We start from the raw sequence: 27,607 nt of genomic DNA, 5'->3' as shown, positions 1-27,607 counted from the left end.
GCACGTTCTGCATCCACTTGGAAGTTAAGGCAAAGCTTTGCCAAGTTATACAGATGTGGAAATCAATTAGAAACAGTGCTTTAATAATGGCAATATATGCAGCATGTCCGTTGTCATGTTATTTGTCCCATTGAATAATTAATTTTATTAGTACAAACAAAGAAAATGTGGCTAGTCGGGTCTAAAATTCCAACTGCGGAAAAGTAAGCAGCAGGTTGAGGTGAGGTGGCTGTGCTTGATCGTTTTAGTACTGATTTAATTTGCCGACAGGAATACTTTTTGTCTGGTCTGATTTTAGTTTGGCTTCTGAAAGCTGTTTATTTTACGTTCTGTTCAGCAGCCTCTGTAGTAGCCTTTTGTTTAATCTGTGATTCTGAAGCTAAATAGCGATTGATCGTATTTTCTCCAGACACTAAGATATGCAAAACAATTACCTCCAGTTTATTTGGGAAATATCTTGACACGATCAATCACTGAAATATATTTAGCTTTTTTGGCTTTGTCGTCCATTTTTACTATTTTACCTTCAATGCTGAAAACTAGATTTTAGCAATCTAAATCAAAACAATGCAGCACTAACTTTTTCCCACCCCCTACTGCACAGTACAGGTCACAGAAAAGCAGTACAGACACACTGATAGGCCGATTAAAACTTTGTTGTCATTTGAATAGTAAACAAGAATGTTAACCGCTTTGGAACATTTGTTTTTGTATTTTATTATATTATGTTACTTTTGTGTTTTGTGGATGTTTTTTTTTGTTTGTTTTTTGCTTAAGTGCAATTCACACAAGACAGCGAAGGAATAAAAAAGGGCTGTCTACAGAAGAAAGATATGTAGTTTGCGTCACTTGCGTTGTGCAGTAGTTCACTTAAACAAGACTTTTTTTTTCTCTCTGTACTTATTTAAAAGTTGTTTAAATATTAACAATGAAAATAAACGCTATATTTTTCAGAACCCCGCTACTTCGTCCTTAATCAGAGTTGAAATGCATACTGCTATTCAAACACTGCAGGGCCATTTCTTTTGGACTGTATCTCATGCAGTACCAATGTGCCATTGCTTCCTAAGGGAAATAGGAAATGCACAAAACAGATGGATATCTGTGTGTTTCACAACATGAGTTTTGAGAAAAAACAGAGTGGATACCGCTGTACCTCACTTTAATGGTCTAGTTCAAAGCAAAGTGCTCTATTACTCTAGAATAAAATTAATTCTGCATGCCAGCAGGCTTATCACTACTGTGCAAGGCCTATTTGAATGGTAGTGGCAGGTTGCTCACAAAAAACTGTTCTATGGTATTTTTGTCCAGTGGGAAAAGATTGAAAAGCGCGTCACAAGTTATAACTTTTTTTTTTTTTTCAGAGACATATGTGGTGGGACCTTAGCTTCTGGCAAATGATCCTGTAAGGAGTAATAAATCACATATGCCTCAAAATAAGAACAAAACATGAAATCTGTTGGTCCTCAAGTATTCACTCTGAAAATATATAGCAGTGCATTGAAACTCCTGGACTATTTTGTATTTGACAAACACATTTACTCTACTCTCAGACAAGTATTAAATGTCCTGTTTTAAAAGTGTTAACTATTATGTTTTGAAAGTCAGAAGAACTTGAGAGAAAGTGACCTTGGTTTTCCACTGCCTCCAGTTATGTAGAGATTGCCCTGTGATTTAAGTTTGTTATCCCGATCTAATGGACATTTGTGAACAGGCTGGCTGGTGGTTACGTCAGGCCAGGAAATGCAGGACACAGAGTGGTGGGTGAATTGTGCTGGAGCACAGATTTAACAAACAAACAAACCGTTTTCACAAAACAGAAAACAGACAGCACGTTGGCCAAAATAAATAGACAGATACAAAACAGAGACGAAACAAAACAATTATCGTGCTGGTGTAAACCTGCACGGGTAGCAATTGCTTTATAAATTTGGACTGTCTTGTCTCACGACTCGCGTCTCTCGTTCCACCTCTGAACACACAACCCCGTATCCCCCGTAATTACCCTATTTATACACCTGTGGCTGGAGCCTTAATTGGTCATTAATCACTTATTCATTCCCACATGTTTTTGCAGGGAGGATTTTAACTTCCTCCCTGTCACCCATTATTCCACACACACACACAGACACACAGATATCCCCATGTTCACATACCAATATACCTTCAGTAGTTTGGGACAAACACCAATCGCGAAATGCTTTAGTACAGCTATTTATTGTGAAGAATGAGGAGTATGCAATTTTACAGAAAATTATGTTGTATATATGCTTTCATTTGGCATCAAACCTAAGTTGTTTTGAGGGCTCGCTGCCTGGAAAGAATCTGGAGAAGGCGAAAGAAGAACCAATGGGGGTTGACGATTGTTCCATTTTTAATAAACAGCGGGTCTGAGGGTGATGCACCTTGAGAAAGACGGAGATGACTACGAGAGAAAGGGTTCCCTATTCTTCCTGGACAGTTTTACTTCTTTTGAGCAGGCAGGAAAAGGTATCAGATGAGGTAATTGCGAGGTTGGAGATACAGGGGTGAATATGGGGGTTGGATTTGAGAGCGATGAAGACTCTGGAGCACCTAAGGAACCCAAGAAGGCTAAGAGAAAAGGGCTTTAAGGTTTATCTAAAAATTGGGAGGAGTAGCTGGAGTGGATTAGAGGCACCAAGAGAGTACGTTGATGGTGATAGGTAAGCAAGCAGGGGGAGAAAGATATTCTGATTGTTGAAGCCCTTTCAGGATTAGAGAAATGTGTGAGTTGCCAAATGTAGAGCTGGGATGCCGAAAATGAGTTTGTAGAAAAACTGGATGCTGCAAATTGAAATACTGATGGAGGAAACTCTTATAGCTCCATTCTTAAGGGACATAATATAGTATGATACTGCAGGCATTTAAAATGAATGGAACGGAATGCAATTCCAAGATGACCAGCATATTTGCAGTGAGCGGGGAGTGATGCTGAGAAGTTGTTTCTTGAGCCTGCAGAATTAGGGAATGCAGCGAGTGGCTCGCGTGAATATCAGGTCTGAAAAGGGAGGAAACTGAGTTGGCAGGAGGTCGTCTTCAGGAGCTAATGCTCTGAATCTCTGCATTTGGAAACAAGAAAGAGAATTGGCGATTACATTCAGGTGGCCGAGAATGTGTCTGAGAATCTGAGAATGAACCGATGAGTAACGGGTAACCAAATAATCCTTCTGAATATTGTCATTATATGGTGGGAGGATGAACAACCTTTGTTAATTTGGACTGTAGCTGAATTATCTGAGTGGAGAAGAATGGATTTTTTGGGCCCAGGAAGACCCCCAAAAGGAATGTGGCTTCAGCAACTGGATACATTTCGTACAATGCCGTTCAAGACTTTCAGTAGGCGCTCCCAGAGGCAGAGTTCCTGACATTGTTCAGGGAATCAACAGAAGGGATCAAGAGAAGGGAGGAGATGAAAGCTCTTTCTTGAGGAATTATCATCATTGCATAGTTTAAATAGCCTAGGAGGGACAGAAGATTGCGTTTGTAGGAGTGCGACCGGACAGAAAAGTGGAAATAGAAACAATTGCTCCTCGAGGCTGAAAAAGATTGGGAATCCAGAGTGAAGCCTAGAAACTCTATGGAAGTGAGAGGACCCAAGGTCTTTTCTGATGCTAGGGGAATGCCAAGATTTGAAAATAATGATTTGAGGATTGTTATTTTCTGGGCAGGGGAAGCGTGGGGAAAATCAAATTGAAGAAAATCATCCAAGAGATGCAGATTAAAGGAATGCAGTAGTTATTAAGGAGGATCCAGCACAGCGCTTCTGACATGGTATTGAATATCTACGGGCTGTTTTTGCAGCCGAACGTCAAACAAACAGAAAGGTAAAATTTGAAAAGCCACTGTACTCTGAAGAGGTGCCTGAGGACATGATTAAAAAATGTGTTTGATATACCGGCTTTAAACCCATGGCTGGCTTCCCCAGAAATTTTGATTAAGAATATGGCATGGTCAATTTTTGCATATTGCAGGGAGAAATCATCAAGAGGGATTAAAACTATTGATGCTGGGTGTGGTGGAGTTATGGTGAGTGTAAATGAAGGAAGTTACAGGCGGAATAGTACAAGTTCCTTTGTTAAATTTATTACAAATCTGACAGCCTCCAGAGTATGCAGTATTGCAGCCCTGATCGTCTTTTGATCTGGAGGGGATGAAAAGATGAGGAGGATTGCGATGGAGGGACATAAGGGGATGGGGTGGAGGGTCAGTGGGGTGAGCAGTTGAACTGCATGCTGAGAATACTAGAAGCCGAAGACCTGTGAAAAACAGAATATGTATTGGTCCAGTGCACCCCAGTAGATGCTCTGGTTCCATTGTTGGAAACAGGCAGCGGCTTTGGCAGAAAATACTTTGTAGTATTCAAAGAAATGGGAACCTCTGAATCTAACTGAAGTCTAAAATGATCGCCATACAATAACCAACTCGCGCTGGCGGTCGGGATAGAACTTGCATATGATATCCCTGAAATGGCCAAGAGCTAGAGTGAACTTGTAAATGGTAAGTGTTTTGAATAAACTGCTGATGAGCTGAAAGAAGAAAAACATCTCGCAGAGAAGGGGCCACTGTGGGGACTGCTGGACGCCTGCAGTGAGGGGGAAGGAGAAGGGACCACTATGGGGGCCTGCTGGACGCCCATAGTGGCCAGGGTGTCAACTGCAGGGGCCTCCTGGACACCTGCAGTGAGGAAGAACAGAAAGCATTTCACAGAGAAAGGACCACTATGGGGGCCTGCTGGACTCCCATAGTGGCCAGAGAGGTCACTGCAGGGGCCTGCTGGACACCTGCAGTGAGGGGCGGTAACCTGAAAGGTTATAGTTGGCGCCAGAATGCTCAGTAACTGCTGAAATGAGCCTTTGATTTACATGCGCTGTGGTTCCGCCTTCAGAGTTTTCGGATGTAGGCGCGTTTCGTGGAGATTCAGACGTTGCAGGGTGAGGTGTTTCAAGTCTGCTTAATAAGCAGAATTGGGCTTGATTCTTGAGAGTCACTGGAATTTGTAGAAAAAACCATACTGGCATGGGTTGGGCTTGTTTTGTCATGAGACTTGGCAACACTGGGAGCAACCTGTAAAGCAACGATCTGTACTTACGTCATAGCACCTGCGACGGGAATGATGCTGCAAAGTGGAGAGAAATAAAGTAAACATTCTCCTTACGTGCTGTAGATTTAAAAGTGATGTTGTTGCTACGAAGATAATGCTGGAGCCTGGGGATCAACCAGTCTCTGATGTCAGGAGTTGCGGAGGAATGAGTGGCCAGGTGGGAGCTACGGCAGACAGGAGAAGCAGACATCTGGGCGGAGAGGTTCGAAGTGATAAATACTGCCAACCGTTGTCGTGGAGTTGGCCCAGGAAGGGCTGGTTGAACTGGTTGAGTGGATCTCGGCTCCGGGAAAAGTGCATACAGATCATCATCCGACAAAACGGAATAATCCAGAACATTGACTGTGATGCGTGCATTTACGATGAAATCGAAATGCAACTGATAGGAAAGTGAAGAGGGTATCTATAGTGTTAACAATCTTAATTAGCTAATGTGTAAATAGAATGAATCAATTTGTGATGCAGAGATTGGTGTTTGACCCCCCTCCCGAAATGTAATTAAATATCAATTTTTAGTCTGCACGTGAAGCGATTGTGCAATCCCTGTGCCTAAATACAAATATACATTTTAAATCACCCATGTTACATAACCCACACTCTGTGCACCAATACATACACACCACATAAAACATAACACAAAATCCGCACAGGTGCGGGGCACCACAATATATTAAATAAATATTATTTAAGATTAAAATGAAAATATGAAACTGGTGAAATAACAGAAAGTGTGCACATATCTTTATTTGTGGCCTTATGAAATTAGTCATGTGTTGTTATTACAGCATAGTGGAAAATAGAAACTAGTGGTTTTATTATTATTATTATTATTATTATTATTATTATTTATTTATTTTATACAAGGTAGTTAAACTAACAGTTTCACTGCCAAATTGTCTTATCATGGTTTTCACGAGGGACCCACAAAATGATGCTCCCAGGATACATTGCAAAAACACTCATTACAAACTGTTAATGTAAGAGGCTAGTGTTCCATTGTGGTAGAGAAGGAAAGTTGCACATGATTTATAGCGAACAAGAAAATGCAGGTGGTGAAGTACTGTTAGACTTTCCCATTTATAGTATTTAAGGTTTTGTCCTGCCCTGTCTGAACTATGCAAGCTTACTTTTGAGGATAGCCAAATCCCACAATCTCTTAAGTTTGCATCCAAGAAATGCTTGTTGCATCAGCTGTCCTGCCTGACTTTAAAAGTATGAAAGTCTTCACTTCTAGCAGACTGCTAAGGAAAGTTGAAACCTGTAATCTACCACAGCTTTAAATTCAGAATAGGTCTCAGGGCTGTCCTGTGCCAGGTCCTCTGTAAACTTGGAAATCTTGTATCATTGTGGTGCCACGAAAGAAGTTCTGACTTGAGTGGAGCTGCCGTGCTAGTCCCTAAACGAATACAATTGTTGACTTAAACATGTATTTATAAAAAGCCGTAATGATGCTGCCATGTATAATCCTTAATATTTAAGTGTAATAAGCCAATGGCAAACAACAATAGTCCACTACTTGTTCTAGCCTACTGGCATGCTTATAACTTCATTGATGGTTTAAATAAAGCTTCTTATTACATTGATATTAAACTTATTGTTCAAAATGAATAAAATTACTTACTAGGAACTCCCTCGAAGCATTTTTATTTAGTCTAGTGGATTTTATATAGGTATTTTTTTCAGAGCCACCATAAAAAGTCTGTCTAACAATTAAAAAACAGGTATATTTGTGTAGAAAATGTGATATGTGTGTTGATATTTGTGTTAGCTTGTGTCTGGACAAGATGTTATGTGGGGATCTAAACAGAATCACAAAAATCGTTAAAATAAGTGGGATTTGTAAAAAAAACTAACAGTGTGTGTGAGTTTTGTAAGTGTATTTCAGTATTTAAAAGCATGTATAATGCCAGGTTTGCTACTATCTTCATATTTTAATGGTTGCAGTATTTAGGTCCGCCACTGTTTAGATCATTTTAAGCCCCTATGCATGGCCTTCATGCACCCTTCTTTAGACTGCAGTCTCCTACCCACTCACATTTTTTTTTTCTTTTTGGGCAATGACCATTATAATTGAAAAAACAAAATGGGGGAGAAAAAAAAAAAAAAAACTGGCTGAGGTCAACAACGTAACTGTAAAAAACACCCGATTAATGTTTTGATAGTTAAACTTGAAATACTATGATCTGGTTAGGTACAGTGTTGTTGCTCAAGTTGTGAATCTTGAGTATTGGGGCAGCTTAACCCAAAGCCAAAACAAATGATTACATCATAAAAAGCAAAGGGAAAGATGAACTAAAGGAACAAAGAACATCTGAGCTCTCAAACCTCATGTGGAAATTATATATTTTTTATTTATTTTCATAAAGTGTAATGCTTTGATGGCATTCATCCAATATGATGGGTGTGAAGGGACTTACTGCTGATCAGTGAACCAGGCTAAGGGTGTATGTGTGGTCTAGGACGAAGTCCCATTAAAGAAAGGATTATGCGTTCTTATACCAGTTAACTGTGAAGGGGTCTAGATTTGTATACCATGACTTTATAAAGTTCACATTTTTACTTTTCGTTTGCCTAAGTACTATTTTTACGCCTTCCCCAAAATGATTACAGTTGCAGTTGTAATAATTCATCCCTATTTCAAGCCTCAGATTTGGGTTACACCCATTAACATTTACGGCTCAAGTAAGTGTATCATATGTAGGGCTTCTGATTTACGGTTTTCCCACGACTTTACTGCTAAGTTCAGTTGATACCTGTTAAAGCCACTTGTGTGTCGCAATCAACTGAGAAACACGTGAATAGTAAAATGTATTTAATTTGCAGCTTTTTTTGTTGGATTTTAAATTGTGTTACTTTTTCATTTAAAAGCCAAAGCGACTTATCTTTATTAATGTAAATACAGTTATGTATAATAATTGTAATAAAGTGCATCCAGCATAAAATACTTCATTAAATCTTTAATAAAGATTAGTCGCTTGTTAAGCATGTTGCGGTCTGCTTGTAAATGAAAAATTACGGCTTGGCGTATTTAAAAGCCCATTTAGTTTCTCAGGACAGGACAAGATTATACAGTAAGTTGCTGCGCTCAGCATCATCTGTATTTGTTACTCCATTTATGTAGGAAGACGGTCAGCTGTCGATGACCAAAACAAGTCGATGTCTTTAAATGCCTGTCCAAGAAAATCTTTTAATCTGTCTTTTGCTTTTATATTTGTAACGTGGGACCTTTGCCTATCAATGCTCCCTTATCCTTCCGTTTGAGGCACTAGCACATTAGTCCAGACAGTCTTTAGTCGGATGTGTGCTGCCAATCTGTACCATTACAGAACCTACAACACAGTCCCTATGCCTGCTAGACACAGTCAGTTAGGACCTGCATGTCGTCAAGTCTTAGGTGATGGACAGTTTCTGACGAATCCTATTTCAACTTGGACTTCCGAGATGATGGCCCGGACAATGTCAGTTCATGTTTCAAGATGACAACACACATCTACACCGGGTTAAACTAGTGAGGAATCTTCTCAAAATGAATGGTATTGAGACCTCTCCATGGCCCTCAATGTCTTCTGACTTATTCCTAATCGAACACATCTGAAGTGTCTTGAGTAGTGCAATTTATTGTTTTGTTGTCAGTCATACCAGTGGTGTTACATTGTGCTTTATATATTTGACAGAGTACATGTGTTTGTGAGCGGAATGTGCAAAAAAATAAACAAATAAATAAATAATTTGAAAACACATTTTGTCCTTTTCCAACAGGCCACAATGGAAATTGCACATAAAATAAAATGTATCTTTCCTGAAGAAAAATACAATTTTGCTTTATCAGAACTGTAATAGCATACAAACAAGTTTTACATTACATTGATTTTATAAACTTTAATTAGGCATATTTGCTAGCAAGATGTAAAGGTGGGCTGTAGAGTAGAATTCAAAAAGCTGTCAATGAGACAGAATAGTCATTTAAAAAATGTAGGACTATGCCCTTGGGTGTGGAGGGTTGCAAGGTATGTGCTAATTGCCAATCCAATAAGCTTTAATTAAACAGAAATAACTTTGGTCCACGAAAGCCGCAACGTATTACTCAGTGTCCTGATTACTTTAACTTAATTTAAATGATGTGTGAGCCCTCGCATTTGGAGGGAGAAAGCTTTTTTCCCATTGGGAGTTGAACATGCTGTTAAGTACACGCTAACCAAGCACACGTCTTTAGTTAAGGAATGGCAGATTTAATTCTTTCCATCCTCCTTGGTCTGCGTTTATAATGAGCACCTCATTCACAGTGTAACAGAGAAGGATAAACGATTATGCCTGTAATTCGGAGAGCAAGAGTCTAGTAAGACATCATGAGAATGTTTAACAAAAATGAAAGTTCAGCTGTTTGAAAATCTGTTACGAGAATGTTCGTTGAAATCAAGAAACCAGAGAAAATAAATAAATAAATGCACTTAATCATAAATGTATTAGGGGCTAATTACACTATGTAGTATGTATCTGTATTTAGGGTCTTTTGAGGACACAAAAATTGCAATGGAAAATTACTGTACTTGTGTCAAAATACTGGTGATGGTTATAAGAATCCGCAGAGCTACCGTATTTAAAACTGTCTTCACTTATTCACCTTTTTGCAGACTTCAGAAAAAACAAAACATTCTAAGCAGTGCATTGGGCCCATTTTATCAAGGTATTTTGCATCAAAATGCAATTTGCACCTAATAAACAACTTAGGCACACTTTTGAGTCATTAAATTGCCAATCATAGTAGTTTGTTACTGAATTTTTCATTAAAAGTTTTATTTGACCAAAAATAAAGTTCAAATTGCATTTTGGTGTAAAGACATTGATACATCTGATGCATTGTTTCAACAGTTTATTCAAAAGCAGTAGCAGAGCATGAACACCCCCCTACAAGAGGAAATCAGTTGAATTAGTTCATGTAATACATTGAATAACATGTCCTATAATGATTTATTAAAATAACAGACAGATAATCATTTCTGTGTTTTCTGTAATAACAATATATAATAAGGCCACACTGGATAGTGGCCAGTTGAATATTTACGTTCTCTTCGTTGAAGCTGTAATGTGTGGCGATTTAAAGATTCTGTTATTTTGAGCCACTTCAACAGTACAGTTTTAATTTATTTGGCATGGGGTTGACAGAAACAGACTGGTATTCAATGAGTGTGTGTCCTTGAGCTCTGGTTCATCTGTCACCTTAGTCTACTTCTATTCCACCATATAGATCCAGAGCTTAAAGAGCAACTTGTTACAGGTCTGAAATATCACAGCTAACTTAGCTAAAGTGTTCTTCCTGTTCTTTAGAATTGTTTTATGTATTATTTATTTTATTTTCAGTCATCATATCCTGGTGACTTTTAAAGTTTAATGTGGCCTCAAAATGACTCTAAACATGTCTCCTCTCTACAGCTGAACCTGTCATCTTGCACCTAGTTTTTGTGCATGAGTAAGAAATACTAAAAAAATATTTAGCAGAGAGATTTATTACTTTGCGAAACTCGCAATACATCGCTAATTTGTTGTCCTGACCGAAGACTGAACAATGTTGGGCTAATTTTGTGATAGCTGGGATCAGAATCAAACTCTTGTTTTCCTTGGAAATCTGTAAATGAAAAACAGTTTCAAAATGACTTGGTTCTGGATTGTGAAAAAGCTATTGAGTGTTGTTTAATTTAACGCATTAAGTGCCATTGTGCTCATTTGAGGACAGGCTACTTTTGTATATATTTTTGGAGCATTTCTAACAGGCGTCTACCTTCTATTTAAATGATAACTTACTGTAGTTTTGTTAACAGCAAAACTTAAGTCTAATAACTGTTATTTTTGCAAATACAGCCCTTCAGATACTTTTATGATGCCTCAATATAAAATAAGAAACTGAAGCTTAAATATGTAACATTTCTTGTTTTTTTTCCTACCCACAGTGATGATAAAGCTCTATTTTCTGTATGTCTAAATTTCCCTGGTCTGATTACAGGCAAGTGCAAAATTGACTGTTCTCAAAATAGGACATAGCAGTTTGTAGCCTTTATTTTCTGTGAAGAAATATTGATTTAGATTGTATCAAATTACGTAAATACTTGTGTTCTGATTTTTTTTAAAGAAAAAATTGACAGATAGCTCCATTTAATTATTTTATCCAGCTATTACAGTTTGACTTACAAAGTACAAGACCTGAGAATGAAATCAAATTTACACACATTCCATGTTACCTAACATTAGTACAGTAAGTACCTTCCAAAACCACTGTAGTTTCCTGTAATATACTATAGTAATTTACAGCAGTATACTATGGGAAATGTAGGAGTTTTGGGTACAGTTTATTACAAGGTGTGACAGGGTACACCCCCCGCCCCTGTGTGTATTATGTATAATTTTGTATTTGTGTTGTATTATTATTTAAACCGTATTGTTTAATTTGTAAAAGCACAATGTTTTGTTATTGTTTTTGTTTTTAGATGGTGCTAATTCCCCATCCATGCTAACCCCGTGCAGAATGTGACCATCTCCAGATTAATTAATTTATTGCTAATCTGGAAAAGGTCACGTGTATAAAAACATGCAGCTGTGGCTGAGCAGGGGTGGAGTGTTCAGGAGTGGAGAACAGAGATGGTGTTTGAGAGGTCTATGCATGAAATACAGAAAACAACTGATCCTACCTGATCGCTGTACCAGCACAGTATTTGTTTTGTGTTCTATTTGTAGTGTATTTTGGCCCTCGTACCATTTTATTTTTAGTTCAGTGTTTGTTCCTGTTTTGTTAAATCTTTTTTATTTATAATTAAACCGCGCACACACCACTTTTCGTAACCTGCAGTTACTTGTTTGTGCTACCGTGCAGTATTACCTGTTTGTGCTACCCTGCAGTATTACTTGTTTGTGCTACCCTGCAGTATTACCTGTTTGTGCTACCCTGCAGTATTACCTGTTTGTGCTACCCTGCAGTATTACCTGTTTGTGCTACCCTGCAGTATTACCTGTTTGTGCTACCCTGCAGTATTACTTGTTTGTGCTACCCTGCAGTATTACCTGTTTGTGCTACCCTGCAGTATTATCTGTTTGTGCTATTCTCTTCATGGCCTGACATCACCATGGAGCCAGCTTGTTCACACATGGGTGTACCAGAAGAAAACTGAAGTAATTATATGCAGTGTTAGACTTTTAGATTAACAAAATAAAACAGAGAATATGTAATATGTTGCCGTGGGGTATATAGAGGATACCTCTTGAACATTCATAGAGTACTGTAGTTCTTCCAGTTGGATGTTTACAGCTATCATTGTGTGTTCTGTTTACATAACAATGTTTAAATGTGTATTTAACAGCTGATTTGGGAGAATTGCATACTTAATTTCTTAGCAACAGAGCATTATTAAGTAAACTAGTATTGTAAGACAAGGATTTCAAAGAAAGGAAGCATGCCTAAAAGATGGCAATCCAGGGTTTACCAATTTATTCACCATAAGTTTTATTTTTATGCTCAATTGGTGAATTTCAAGTAGAGGTTTAAAGAACTGAAACAGTGCAAGTATATTAGTATATTGCAATAGTCACCTGCACTACAGCCCTCAGCCTATCGGTCTCAGTGACCTTTTTTGCAACTTTCTTAACATTATGGTGGTGAACCACCCCTGCGAATCACAGTGGAAGTTGGGAGAATGCAGCACATCACGAGGCAACTCAGCCAACCACATTCAATGTACTGTGAACCTTTCTCCACCACTGCTGATTCAGTAATGACTTAACCTGCACTTGTTTCTGTTTTCCACAGTTATGGCATGAACTGCCTGATTCAGTTTGAAGATTTTGCTAATGCCAATGCCTTCCGCCTCCTGAACAAGTATCGCAACAAGTACTGCACCTTCAATGATGACATACAAGGTACAGTCAACAGCATTTTAAATGCTATTCCACAGGTCCACTGTTTTCTGCACAAGTCCTCAACTACAGACCATTTTAGTATTGCACAATGCACCACTGTAAGCATTTAGTTGTCTGATGTCAGCTTCTCAGAAAAAAAAAAAAAAAGATTATTACTCACTCAAATTCCCTTTCCCTCAAAGTCATTCACTCAGATGTGCGTCACATTGCCTCTGCTGGATGATGGATGATATTGAAACCTTATATCAAAAAATGCAGCACCTTGTCACATCTCATCATGCAGTGCCTAGTGTTATGGGTACAAAAACTTTGCTATGTAACCAAAATAAACAACAGTAGAATACACAAAAAACATACATGTAATACCATCTCAAGGTTTTAATTGATAAAACACCTAAACAGCCTCACTATGTATGTATATATGATTGTACAGTATTATATTATACAACCATATATAAACTGAAGGTGTGGAGCTTTCATTTTGTCAGATTATAATTAATGATACTATAAAGCCCTGCAGGGGCTGGCTGATGGTTTTCAAGCCCAGGTGATGTGTGAACTGAAATGTGAGGCTGTTTCATTAGTCACAGCAGTTCCTGTTAAACAAACAAGGTATTCTCTTGGACCCCCCTCCTTTTACTTAGAGGACAAAAATGGTAAACTGTTGAATAGGAGTGGTGACAGAAGCACTCGTGATAGAAAGTGTGAGCAATATTGGCTTTTGCTGCGTGCCATATATTGCATCAGAATACTGCTGTGAAAGATTCCATTAAAAATGGAAACTTGACAGTAAAGTAGATTTTCGTCTTAAAAAGATTACCAAAAAAAAGAGGTTAATTGAGATTAATGATCATGTTTAAGAGAGCAAGATATGCCTATACATTCATGGTTAGCCTTCTGATTATATTTTGCAGTGTCTACCATATAAATGAGGTGTTAATGCTGATTAGAATGATCTAGTGGTTTTTTTGAATGTTTTGATTTCACATTGCAATTTTCTGTCACTCTTTCCACTGTAAATGTTAACACATTTGTAATGCATGTATTACATAATTACCAAGTAATTGACAGGAAATGGCAGTGTTATAGCCCAGGTTAACAAATGCAATAGTTATTGTAATGTTATTGGTGTAATTACTTTTGTTTATTTTTAATGCTATGTATTATGAGTATGAATGCCAACAACATTTAAATATGTTTAATTGAGTCTTGGCATGCTATTTTAAAGAGCATTAAAAAAAATAAAACACAAGCTCTCAAATAAATAGTTAGCAATTCCAGTAGTTATTTTTTCAGTTAATTTCAGTGGATCTAGTTATCCCATTAGTCCAAATATATGACGTTTTCCCACAAATATGCCTCAGGGTTTCCATAAAAAGATCTCTCTTTTTAGCATCTGGTTTTGTCTTCATATGTGCCCAGCGCTAATACTGGACCGTTTTGGACTGTGTGATGGTTTTCTGCTGAGATCTACTTTAATGTTCACTAATCACTTGATCTAGGCTGGGATCAAATCTAGGGTTCTAGAGGTGAAAAGCGAGTGCAGGAACCATGTTAGTTTCCTCATTTCTTTAACCTCAGTAGCAGCACATATCAAGTAAGTACTGGGTAGTGGGTATTTTTCCATTTGCAACTCTGTATTACTAAGCCCTTGGTAGAGAATAGTTATAGCCATTACAGCTGTAGTCACATGTGAATAAGGTTTAACTGTGCTACAACTGTATTACACTTAATGTCAGTTTTTCAGCACTCAAATTAGTTTGCTTATTCACATAAAGCAGTTAAATCCAGCTATTGTGTTTAAAAGCCATACCACCCCATCAGAATTATTCCTAATTTGCAGACCAATGTATGAAAGATTTGATACCAAGGTCTAACAAGAACTGTTAGCAATTATGATTATTATGTAATTTCTATATACAGCCTACTAAGATATTGAGATAAGTAAGCAATAATGCACAACAGGTTGTGTGGTAAGACATACAGTGGCTCTCAAAAGTACACATTTCCACATTTTATTGTGTTACAACATGGAATCTAAATGGATTTAATTAGGAGTTTTTGCCACTGATCAACACAAAAACAGTCCATAATGACAGTGACTGCCATTAGTTGTCTGAGAGGATTGTGGTCCATTTATGGCCTTCTTGAAGGGAAGGGGACCAATAATTTCTTGACCTGCTTTCGCATCGGTTACCTGTAATGGACATCATTTCCTGGGATTGGAGCCCACAGTCAGATAGCAGGTGGACAGCAGTGCTCCTTATTAACTGGTTTGTCTATCATTTGGACAGTTCTGCACTGACAGAGATGGACCATTGTGCCTCCTCCCATAGGCTCTCTCGAATTCCAAATTGGTAGTTTATTTAATAGATCATGACTGGCTTGATGGGGGTGAAGGTTGCATCTGATGGTGTCTTTACACAGTGTAAAGACACCATCAGATGTGTCTGGACACAGGGCACATGGAGTCTCCGGGAATAGAAAGCATGAAAGCACAAGTGCTTTCTTTTGTTTTGTTAACAGTAATTTTTGTGATTTTTGGTTTTTCATTGAAATTAAGGGTTATGTATTCATACCTATTTTCATCTCTTTTTAAACTTATAAAGTTTTGTCAAGTTGTTTAAACCTTCTCGGCCACATCGAGCAAACTTAACTACGCACATCTAACCCGACCTTGTTTGCTAAGCCAACAGCAATTTTGGAGGAGAGAACCTTGGAACATCTGAGTTATTTTAAATCATTTTCCGTTATTGGAGGATGATGTTTTTGCTACGGAGACAAAGACATTATTAGCTGTTTTAAAGTCGCTGTCTATTATGTGTACCTTTCTGCCAACGGAAGTACTATTGAGATTACAGTTTATTTATGATCTGGGTCCCAGAAAACTAGAGATGCTGTATTCTTCATCGCTCCAGTTTCTTGTGGTGCCATACAATTGTCTCAAAACAACATTTGATGTATCATTATTAACAGTTTATTTTTTACCTAATAAATCCAAGCCAATAAAACGTTCATAGACCATAACGTTTTTTGATGTTTTGATGTCTTTGAATTTTCGGACTTTCTTTCCGTTAAGTGACTATGCCTTCCACTCACATTTGCACCACTTTTTTGCAGAGCCACTTTTCCATTGGGAGATCTCCTGTAAGACTGAAGTTAACCATTGGTAGTTTACTGTTTTTTTGTATGCATCTTCTAACAAATTTGTAACCAGCTATAGTTAGTGGTGTATGGGTATGTAAATTGTGCTAAAGCAAAACAAGATCCAAACCGTGGATAAGATAGTTATTACCACACGTTAATGCGATCGCTTAAAACCAATCAGAGGGGTTGGTTTTTCCAAGCCATTTTATAACTTTGATTAACACATAACCTATTAAGTAGTTCCAAAGTGCAGTAAAGTGTATGTTTTTAATTTAATTTATTTATTCATTTTAGGAACAGCAGCTGTGGCTGTTGCAGGTCTTCTTGCTGCTCTTCGCATTACAAAGAACAAACTGTCTGATCACAAGATACTGTTCCAAGGAGCTGGGGAGGTAGTTTCTGAGACCCAATAGACACTCACTAATCCAAACCAGTTGCAGCCAAACCCTGTTCAGATTTGTGATTTCTGCTGATCATAATCTATACTATACTTTGTTTGTTTTATGTTTTATATTTAATTAAAAACATTTATGGCATTTTGAATAAAAAATACAGAGGCTGTTGTAAATGTTTCTCACAATGTTGGTTCACATTATTGGTCAGTTTGGGTTGGGATTAGCAAATCTACTGTACCTACATTGTCAAATATATTACCATTTATTTAGAATAATAGATTTACTGTTCATTTTATTTTTTGCTTACTGTAGTGGCTTTTAGTTATAGGATTCATTTTGTATATATCCTTTAAACCAATTTCACTTTCTAAAATGCAAGCTGTCAAGTGTTTGAAGAAATATTTATAAAAAACATATTTACTGCAAGTTAGTTTATTTTAGATACTATACAGTGCCTAATTGTCAAGTACACAGTTACAATTTTACTAAAGAGATTCCTGAAAAGAATCTGTATTTGTTACACTGCTTAATTCACAAATCCAGCTAATGTGTATACTATTCTTATTCTACATGTTGTGAGGTTACTTGTTTGTTTAATTTATTTAGGCTGCCATGGGGATTGCTGAACTCATCACCATGGCAATGGAGAAGGAAGGGACCCCAAAAGAACAAGGTCTTAAAAAAATCTGGATGGTGGACTCCAAGGGACTGATTGTCAAGGTAATAATAATTAGATTTATATTTTACTTTGAGAGAGAAATCAGTAGGGGTTGAGTTTTAAAATTTAAATTTACAGAACAATTTATAAAAAAAAAAAAAAATTGGATATTGTTGGTCTAGTAAGCAGGGCAATGCTTGCTTGACGGCATTTACAAACCAAGTAGAACAGCCTAATGTCAAAACTAATGCCCTGTTCACACTAGCATTTTTATACCAGTATCATTGTGGAACCGTACCACAGCATCTGTCCACACTGGAGTTCCGTCCTGTTTTGATACAACTCAGTGTAGACAGGTAAACCAACACGGTATTGATACAGAAGTCAATATTCTGAAGCACGCGCACATCTTGCTTTACAATATAAATATTTTAAACAGCTTTACATTTTATGGTGAACTGCAGTACCTTTATCATGGCTACACCAAAATGCCAAAATATGTGAAAATAATCTCCACAAAATGAGTGATGATGACTATGAGGTAAAGTGTACTGCAGAGCAGTGCCGCTGTAAAATAAAATCCCTTGTGAGGGAATATAAAAAAAAAACAAAAAAAAGGAGCTCTCACTGCATCCTTCACAATAGTATATCTGCTCTGTTGATTAAGGGTAGTGGCCTGTGTTGTGCTGCCATTTGAAATGCTCTACATTAGGTTTTCCCCTCTTTATAGGTGACTGATTCACAGTTTTACCATCTAATTGCTGTAAAGTGGAAATTATCAGGGACTACACTAACCATGCTTCAAAATTATTAATATGATATTTGTTTTTTTGAATGGCACTCAAATAGGTTTACTTTTTTTTTTTAAAATGGGTTTTCTGATTTTAAATACAGCACCAATTTTGTTTCAGCTATAAGTCAGACCTTGGCAATACTGCCATCTGCTGGCAGGAATATAATCATCACAAAATGGTTTCATGCAGTAGACAAGTACCTGATATTGCCACTTTCTTCTTTAATAATTATCTAGTATTATCTAAATACTCCAAGAGCAAACCATATTAAACAGCCCAAGAGAATCATATTCCAAAAGCTTATTTTCTATAAATTACTAGCTTAGCTGACTTTAAACGTCAAATGAATATATACATGTATTGGATCATGGCTGGTTTAAATAAACTGTTTATCATGGTATATATGATTCTCTGGGGTCAGGGCCCTATTTATTCTTCATTGACATTACTGGACAAACATTTTAAATAATTAAATCTTCGCAATATAAAAGTACCAGTGGTACAAACAGTATAATGTTGAGGATATTCATTATACCTTTTCATGACTTCCAGAGCAGCTGTTATTTGTCTGATAATTGTTCTCGAGAAGCCCACTAGGTTTGGGCCTGGTAATCCTGGGACATAGTTTGGTTTGCACAATACTTTTGCCTTTGGGCCAGTGTTGGGGGAGCTGTGCTGTTGGATGTGATATATTTAAAGGTCAACGTTGGCTGCTTTTCTAATACTTATAAATGAAAGCCCCCATGGCACAAACTGTTAATCCTAGCGTCCAGGTTAATTTCCAGGTGAAGTGTTTTTGTTTTTTTTTTTTTTTTTTTTTTTAAATCAGTATAAGCAGGATAAACCCTTCTGACGTGTGTAATAAATACTTCTGTCTTTACCAGGCTCTGTCTCAATTAATAGAGTTGTTAAAACGGCTTCCATTGATTTACTACACTTTTATTCTTTTTTTTTTTTTGTAAAACTGACTGTGTACAAACAAAACCCCACAAGTATTTATGGGATAGGGTCACATATTTATTAAGAGATGCTTAAGGGTCTAACAGCTTCATTTTTCTAGATTACAATTAATATTTTATGTGTGTGTTTTTAAGGGCCGTGACAATTTGTCTCATGAAAAACTTCAATTTGCTCATGGACATCCTGAAATGAAAAAGCTGGAAGACATTGTCCGAGATATTAAACCAACTGCAATTATAGGTAAAATAATAATGTACTGTGTATGGTGCCTGCAATCGTATTAGTTTAGCAGCCATAAACATATTGGGTCAACTGCAACAAACTGAAAGCAGTGTACTAATCCCGCACTAATCCTGTGGTAAGTACGGAGCTACATACTAAACTAGTATGCAAGTTAATACCAATTGCAACGAACTTGGCAGCTCAAGATATTCCCCAGCGGCACACTAAAATGAACCCAGAATAACTGCTGCTGCCCTCTAGAGGATACAAAGTACGAAAATAAGTCAGTCTAACCCTTTCTATAGACTAACAATTTATAGTACTGTACTAAGTGGAACACATCTGAAAAATCCCCAAATGTATTGACATCTTTTGTAACTGAACAATGCATAATCACAAATGCATACAGTGTACCTATATTTTACATATGAAAGACATATTTACTTGCATATTATTATTTTTTTATATAAGGGATGTCATTGCTGGCATTGCAATATATTTGTATAGCATTAGAATCGCTTCCACAGCAAAAAAGTTATCCAGTGGCAAACTATTACAATCACAGTTGAAAGGATTTATTACAAATATCGTGAAATAATTGAGAATATATTTAAAGCATTACAGTAATTATGTACTACCCACATGGGACGAAATTGCAATATTTAATATATAGTACCGTTTTAAAGCTGGAGATCAGCTAGTCCCCAACTTTGTTCCGCTTCTTTTTTCGTTGCAATTGGTATTAAGTTAGTATGCAGCTGGGGATGATCCCGAGATAGCACCATGCTAGCTGGTACGCAACTAAGTATGCAGCTCCGCACTAACTCTGCAAGTTCGTTGCAATTAACCCATGTAGATTTTTTAATCAATGTATACATTGCTTTAACAAGATATTTTATGATGTTTATGTATCTTATTTTATGGTTAAGTTAAATACAATAGGCACCATGTTCTTATTGCTGCACTGAAGACATGTGAATTTTTTTTGTTACTTTAATTGTGTATATGCAGAGGTTAAACCAATGTTTCCCAGTAACATATTACTTTCTCATAGGATAGGCCAAATGGAATGAGGATGACACAAGAAAGGAAAAGTAACTACCTGCAGTACTGTGATATATAGTGGATCAGTATTTTGAAGCTAGTGCAAAATTGTAAAAGAAGAATATTTAACAACTTGCTTCAAAAAAGACTTGGCATGTGTCAGGACTACTTAGTTTTGAGTGCAAAACACTATACACCCATTGCTAAGTGCATCACTTGGGTGTTCATACTGAATTTTCTGTTTGCAGGTGTTGCTGCAATTGCAGGAGCTTTCACTGAGCAGGTTATCAAGGACATGGCATCTTTCAATGAGCGTCCAATCATTTTCGCATTGAGCAACCCTACTAGCAAAGCAGAGTGCACCGCTGAGCAATGCTATGTCCTGACTAAGGTATTGAACGCAGTGGTGTGAAATAATTTAGCTTTAGCCACAAGACTTGGAGTGGGGGAAATGGCATGGAAAAAAGATGCATTGATCATGCAATAACACAAAAACACAACAATAAATGAAACCCATCAGACTACACTTTTAGAAATTCGGGATCGCTGCAAGCCCATGAATCAAGCAAAGTATGATCATTTACAGTATTTACAATTAAGGAGAATATAATCGTTACTAAATTAATGTTTTTTTATTTAGAAAATTTAAAGTTATTAATAAAACAGATTACTTTTTTGTTTAACAGCAATGAAAAACATCAGTAAAGGATACAATTTTAAAGGAAACTGATAAGAAAATATACAGTATGTAGTTTGAAATGCTTAAGATGAGTGTGATGCATTAAGGTGAGGATGGCAAAGGACTGTTGAAACTGTTAAGAGATAGTAATGCTAGGTTACTTACTGTAAACCTGGTTCCCTGAAAGAGAAGATGACCACCAACCAATACTACCAATACTTTTGGGATGTGCCTGCCTTAGAAAGTTAGTTATTCGCTGAACAATTTATGTCAAAGCTGCCGATTGGCCCCTCCATGGAGTGACGTCCTTGGTCCCGCCTGCTGAGGGAATAAGTAGTGGTTCTGCGGAGCTCACTTCCTCTTTTGCCTCTCACCTACAGTAAGGTACGCTTCTGTGTCAAAAACCAGAGTGTGTTTTTCGAAAAGAGCTCTTCTGAGTTGCATTCGGGCTGGCTTGCTGCTCTCGTGGAATCAGCTGCTCCATTTTGAGTATCTCTTTCCTTCTTCTTACGGTCTGCTTGTGTTGCAGACCGTCTTTTCTTGGCTGTCCGTCGTATGAGTGTGACTGCCTGTGCAGTTTTGGTGGGTGTGTGTGTGTTGTCTTTTAGCTGCCACCTTCCAGGAGAACACTGTTCCTCTGCCGGGCTTCGTCTTGCCACCATGTTGTTGAGTGACTCTGCTGGCTGTCATTTGTGCAGCTTGGGCAAAATAAATAAATAAAAAATTAGCAGTATGTTCCTCCATTGTAGAGTAGACCTAAAAGTGTTAGTTGGTGGCCATCTTCGAATTGAACAGGAACTGTGGTTTTAAAAAAATGTAACCAAAATACTGCTCACAGAGCAAAATAAAAAGGATAAACAAAAACATGAACACAGACATCCACAAAAGAAAATCCCTCAACAAAGTCTGCCACTATCATGGTGAGTTTTATTTTAAATATAGGAGGGTTTTTATTTAATTGTTTTTTATTTAAGAAAAATTATAGAGCCCACAAGTGGTTTCAGAGCGCTGTATAGTGCATGAATATACATTAAAAGCAAAGCACACATACATATACAAAAAACAGCACTCAGCATGATGTATCAGTATCAAAACACTTGACAATACATTCTCCCAACTGAATTAGAATAACTAAAAGGGAGCATTTGTCTCTTTCCATGTTGCAGCAAAAACCTCTCTCCTAATGGAGTTTCTAACTCCCTTTTTATATCATGTGGCTCTTCCCAATTAGCATCAATTATTTAATTCAGCCACATTCTCGCATGTATGTGGCAGAGATAGGAATTAACCCCATCCCTTCCAACCACCACCAATACACAAACCAGTTGTGATTTAACAGTTGGTTCAAACAATTTGACAGCAAATGCTAGAGTTTTTTTTTCTGTATAATTCTGTGTAAGTAAATATAAAACTAATAATAATAATAATACAAATTTCATTTATGTAGCGCTCTTTGTGCAAGCAGTCCATGGCGCTTTACAAAAAATCCTGCGTCTAATATATAATCCAGCTACAAATAAACAGGCCCAAACAAATATGTTTTCAAACAGGATTTGAAAGATTCAGTTGTGCTAGCATTCCTGATATTAATTAGCAGCAAGTTCCAAAGATGAGGGGCGTTGTAACTAAACGCCCTGGCTCCGACAGAGTTCAAACGAACTTTAGGGACTGTCAGAAAATTAGCATTTTCCGATCTCCGGGAATGAGGTCAGTAGATCTTGATCCAAGACCATGCAAGTTCTTATAGGTAATAAGAACTTTAAAATACTACTACTACTACTACTAATAATAATAATAATAATAATAATAATAATAATAATAATAATAATAATAATAATAGCATCAGTAATAAAACAAACTTGAATGAGATGGATGCAGTAATTGTATCAATTAAATATGCGATTAAACCCAAGATTAACTAAGATTAACGATTAATCTCACGATTAAAAATGTTTCCCTGGCTGCTTCTAGGGGAAAACAAAACAACCTTTTTTAACTTTGTGGTCAATGTTTGATATATGTCAAATATATACCTGGAATAAAAGAGATTACTGTCATGTATGAGTTGATAGGGTCTATTCAGTTGATCTAAACAATGGCAGTTCTAAATACTACCACTGTTTAAATGATACATTTGGGCCAAACCTTTTTACTTTTAAAGACAAAATTACCCAAGAAACTCGTGCATGCTGTAGGAGAGGTGCCCATCTTATAATGACTGAATATAGATCCACCTTAATTTAAATAATTTGAGCAGACCCCAATGACCCAGTGCTTGTAGCGTTAAAAAATCCATCAATCTTACCTGCATCTCCATTCACTACATAAGTCTCAAAGAAACATGTTCAAGCAAAAATGTGTTTTCATTTTAAAATCTGTTTGCAAGCCTTGCATTCAGGTCATCTTATGCTTTTTTTTAAATTTTTTTAATACAAATAGTGAAATTGTCTCCACCCCTTCAATACTGTAATTTCATAACCCAACCATCTGCTTCCTCTATTGACTGACATGATTTTCCAGTAATATGCTTTGATCCAGAAGACTGCTGAACAGATTTCCTTAAAATAAAGCAAGCAAGCTGAGATGTGTTAAATAAAAAGTACAGATTTGCTGTGAGACGTGTTTCTTTCAAAACTGCACATTTGAGACCGTTATAGCCAATGAAAGTGCATGACAGGTAAGAATAACAAGCTGCAATTGTTTTTGTTCATCTTTGCTTAATTTTTTTAATTAGTCTCTTTGGTATCATATTTCAGGGTCAGGGCATATTTGCCAGTGGAAGTCCTTTTGACACTGTCACTCTCCCTGATGGCCGACAGTTTCACCCTGGCCAAGGAAACAATGCCTATGTTTTCCCTGGAGTTGCCCTTGGTGTTTTTGCTTGTGGAGTCAGGCACATTAGCGATGAGATCTTCCTTGTCACGGCTCAGGTAATGACTGCTCTTCTACTAGAACTTTTTAAAAGCTAAATTAAGCCCTTTAAGTCTTCAAAATTAATAATGTAGATTACCAAAATATTCAGAAATCAAAAAAAAAAAAAAAAAACCTACATTAAATGACAAAGTTTTGACTACAAGTTTTACATTGTCTTCAAAGTATTACCATCTTTTAAGACCCAACTTGACAAAGTTTTGAGATAAGTGAGCTGCTAGGAACAGACAGGCTTATGGGTCAAGTGGCCGACTCTCGTTTGTATATGTTCTTGTGACTGCAGATGACCAAACCCTAATAACAATATATTCAGTGTCAGTGAAAGAGTCCAAGACTATTACTTTGATTGCAAGGCTTCAGTCAATGCCAGCATTGCCATTTTAAAAGATATTTTATTAATTTATAACATTTTTAAAATCAAGGGCCTGCCTTTTTCAATCATAATTGACTTGCATGATGTGTTTGTTACTCTTTTTTTTTGGGGGGGGGTTACTGAAGAAAGCTAGTTTTATAAAAAGTGCTAATACCAGAAGGCTTTTTAAAATGTTATTTCTATTGTGGGTTTTAATTGTACTTTATTGCATTTATTTTTTGTTAAATAAGACTATTGCTGAACTGGTCAAGCCTGAAGATTTGGCTGAAGGACGCATATATCCTGATTTAAATACCATTAGAGATGTTTCCTTCAAAGTGGCAGTTAAGGTAACAATTTTATACAAATCGAATCTTCTGTATCAATTAAAATGCATACAGTGGCTCTCAAAAGTATTCACCCCCCTTGGCCTTTTCCACATTTTACTGTGTTAGAACATGGAATCAAAACGGATTTAATTAGGAGTTTTTGCCACTGATCAACACAAAAAAAGTCCATAATGTCAAAATCTACAAATTGTTCTAAGTTAATTACAAATATAAAACAGAAAATAATTGATTGCATAAGTATTCACCCCCTATATAACACACCTAAATAAGCTCTGGTGCAACCAGTTGTCTTTAGAAGTCACATAATTAGTTGAATGGAGCCTACCTGTGTGCACTTAAGGTGTTTCACATGATTTCAGGTTAAATACACCTGTCTCTGGGATGTCCCACAGTTAGTTGGTACATTTTCTAACAAAAACTACATCATGAAGACAAAGGAACATTCAAAGCAAATCCGGAATAAGGTTCTTCAAAAGCACCAATCAGGGGTAGGCACAATATGGCACAACTGTGAATCTGTCTAGAACAGGCCGTCCTCAAAAACGGAGTATCTGGGCGAGAAGGGCACTAGTCAGGGAGGCCACCAAGAGGCCTATGGCAACTCTAAAGGCGTTAGTCTTCCACGGCTGAGCTGGGAGACACTGTGCATACGGCAACAATAGCCTGGGTGCTTCACAAAACTGGCCTTTATGGCAGAGTGGCAAAAAGAAAGCCATTGTTTGAAAAAAACTCACATCAAATCTCGGCTAGAGTTTGCCAGAAGGCATGTGGGAGACTCTGAGACCAAGTGGAAAAAGACTCTATGGTCTGATGAGACCAAAATATAGCTTTTTGACCTCAACGCTAAGGGCTATGTTTGGCGGAAGCCTAACACCACACATCACCCTGAGAACACCATCCCTACCGTGAAGCATGGTGCTGGCAGCATCATGCTATGGGGATGCTTCTCTGCATCAGGGCCTGGAAAGCTCGTGAAGATAGAGGGTAAAATGGATGCAGCAAAGTACAGAGAAATCCTGGAGGAAAACCTGCTGAAGTCTGCAAGAGACTTGGGACTTGGGAGAAGATTCATCTTCCAGCAGGACAATGACCCCAAACATACAGCCAAAGCCACACTGGAGTGGCTTAAAAAAAGGTCAATGTCCTGGAGTGGCCCGGTCAAAGCCCAGACCTCAGTCCAATTGAGAATATTTGGAAAGAGTTGAAAATTGCTGTTCACCAAAGGTCCCCATCCAATTTGACAGAGCTTGAACAGTTTTGTAAAGAAGAATGGGCAAAAATTGCAGTATCCAGATGTACAAAGCTGGTAGAAACTTATCCAGATAGACTCATGGCTGTAATTGCTGCCAAAGGTACCTCTACCAAATATTGACTCAAAGGGGTGAATACTTATGCAATCAATTATTTTCTGTTTTGTATTTGTAATTTAGAACAATTTGTATATTTTATTTTTCACTTTGACATTATGGACTTTTTTTTTGTGTTGATCAAAAACTCCTAATTAAATCAATTTTGATTCCATGTTATAACACAATAAAATGTGGAAAAGTCCAAGGGGGGTGAAGAAGAATACTTTTGAGAGCCACTGTATTGTGGGATAACTTAAATTGAACCATCAGAAGTATGCACACATCCGCATAAGAACCAGCGACATGGCTCTCCCTGTTACATACCTGTATGTACAATACTGTATTGTTATTGCCTGCAAACAGAATGAAAAAGAATGTGTGGAAATTTTTTTATAAAATGTCTCCTAAGGTATAAAGTATTGAAACATCTTTTAAAGTTCATTCCCATCTGGCCTCAGCTGGATTTAAATCAGACAAATGGACAGGCCAGATTGGAGTGCAGTTTCACCAAAATAAGGTGAATATTCTGTTATGAATAGTATAGTCATCTTGTGTGGGGTACCCTGGATGAGATAAATCTTTGTTTACTGTAACCAGCTTGCTTTCCAGATCTCAATGACCCCATTCACCATGTGTAGGTTACTCACAGACTCATGTTAGTTAGCCAGTGTTCCACAGACATGAGCTCCACCACATAAGGATGGTGGTCACAGAGAGCTGATTCCGATCAGCAGACCTACCTTCTTATAAAGGAATAGTCAATTTTAACTAGCTCTGCACTGCAACAGATCTGTGTTACAAGTGATTTGCATGGCCACACAATTAAGGACTACAGTGTAAGTATACTAGAAGGTGCTGCACTATCACTGATTTAAGCCAGGTACAAATTTTGGTCTTTTGATGTTTAGAGTACCTTCCAGTAAATGGATGCTGACCAATTTACATTTTCCCTTTCTCAACAGGTGGTAGAATATGCCTACAAAAACAGCATAGCCACTGTCAACCCTGAGCCCACTGACATAGAAGCGTTTGTCCGCTCACACTTGTACAGTACCGACTACGATGGTTTCACTTTTGACAACTATTCCTGGCCTGAGGAAGCCATGAAAGTACAAACTGTTCAACTGTAATGGTATTGTTTAACATGAATATAACTCAGCAGTTTTATACACGCTTTCAAAGCTTTATATAATTATATAGACTGACAGGTTGATTTGCTAAAAATTACTGTTCCTAATAAATATGGAAATAAGACTTTCACTTTTTTGTCTGAATTTCGATAAGTGTCTTCTGCACTCACATGTTAACTACTTGAAAAAACAGTGTTTTCAATTCTACAGTAAGGTAAAACTTATAGACACATATGTCTAGTGCCTTATAATAAGATTATTATAAATCACAAAAACAAAATTGTACACTGAAGCTACTAAACAAAGACTGTTATTGTATAATTCATTTTTAATATGCTAACAAACATCAATCTGCAGGATTTTAAATAAGACCACTCTTGAATAAAATTGCAAATTTACATTGAAATGTAAAAATGGAACTTCAAAAAAAAAAAAAAAAAAAAAAAAAAAAAAAATGTATCGACAGCACTCCCAAGAGACAAGTTCAACTACAAAGGTAATGAAAGGCAAAAGATAGTTAATTTCTGAGTTAATGTATAATAATGGGGCTTCCTGATGGTTTTAAGAAAATT

At 37.1% G+C, this 27,607-nt stretch overlaps 1 protein-coding gene across 1 annotated transcript in view; it reads left to right on the top strand.

The window, feature by feature from the left end:
* me1 (malic enzyme 1, NADP(+)-dependent, cytosolic) overlaps positions 1-27,165 on the top strand; it is a 148,732-nt gene extending 121,567 nt beyond the window's left edge. The window contains exons 7-14 of the mRNA XM_041253235.1: positions 12,915-13,024; positions 16,466-16,563; positions 17,173-17,286; positions 19,113-19,218; positions 20,493-20,635; positions 23,680-23,853; positions 24,458-24,556; positions 26,868-27,165. Coding sequence (XP_041109169.1) covers positions 12,915-13,024; positions 16,466-16,563; positions 17,173-17,286; positions 19,113-19,218; positions 20,493-20,635; positions 23,680-23,853; positions 24,458-24,556; positions 26,868-27,035 — 1,012 coding nt within the window. The 3' untranslated portion in view covers positions 27,036-27,165. The remainder of the gene's footprint in view (positions 1-12,914; positions 13,025-16,465; positions 16,564-17,172; positions 17,287-19,112; positions 19,219-20,492; positions 20,636-23,679; positions 23,854-24,457; positions 24,557-26,867) is intronic.
* The last annotated feature ends 442 nt before the right edge of the window (positions 27,166-27,607 follow it).

The sequence above is a fragment of the Polyodon spathula genome, chromosome 6, assembly GCF_017654505.1.
Source record: "Polyodon spathula isolate WHYD16114869_AA chromosome 6, ASM1765450v1, whole genome shotgun sequence".
NCBI classification, from domain to species: domain Eukaryota; kingdom Metazoa; phylum Chordata; class Actinopteri; order Acipenseriformes; family Polyodontidae; genus Polyodon; species Polyodon spathula.
This window is presented reverse-complemented; position numbering and strand designations above follow the sequence as displayed.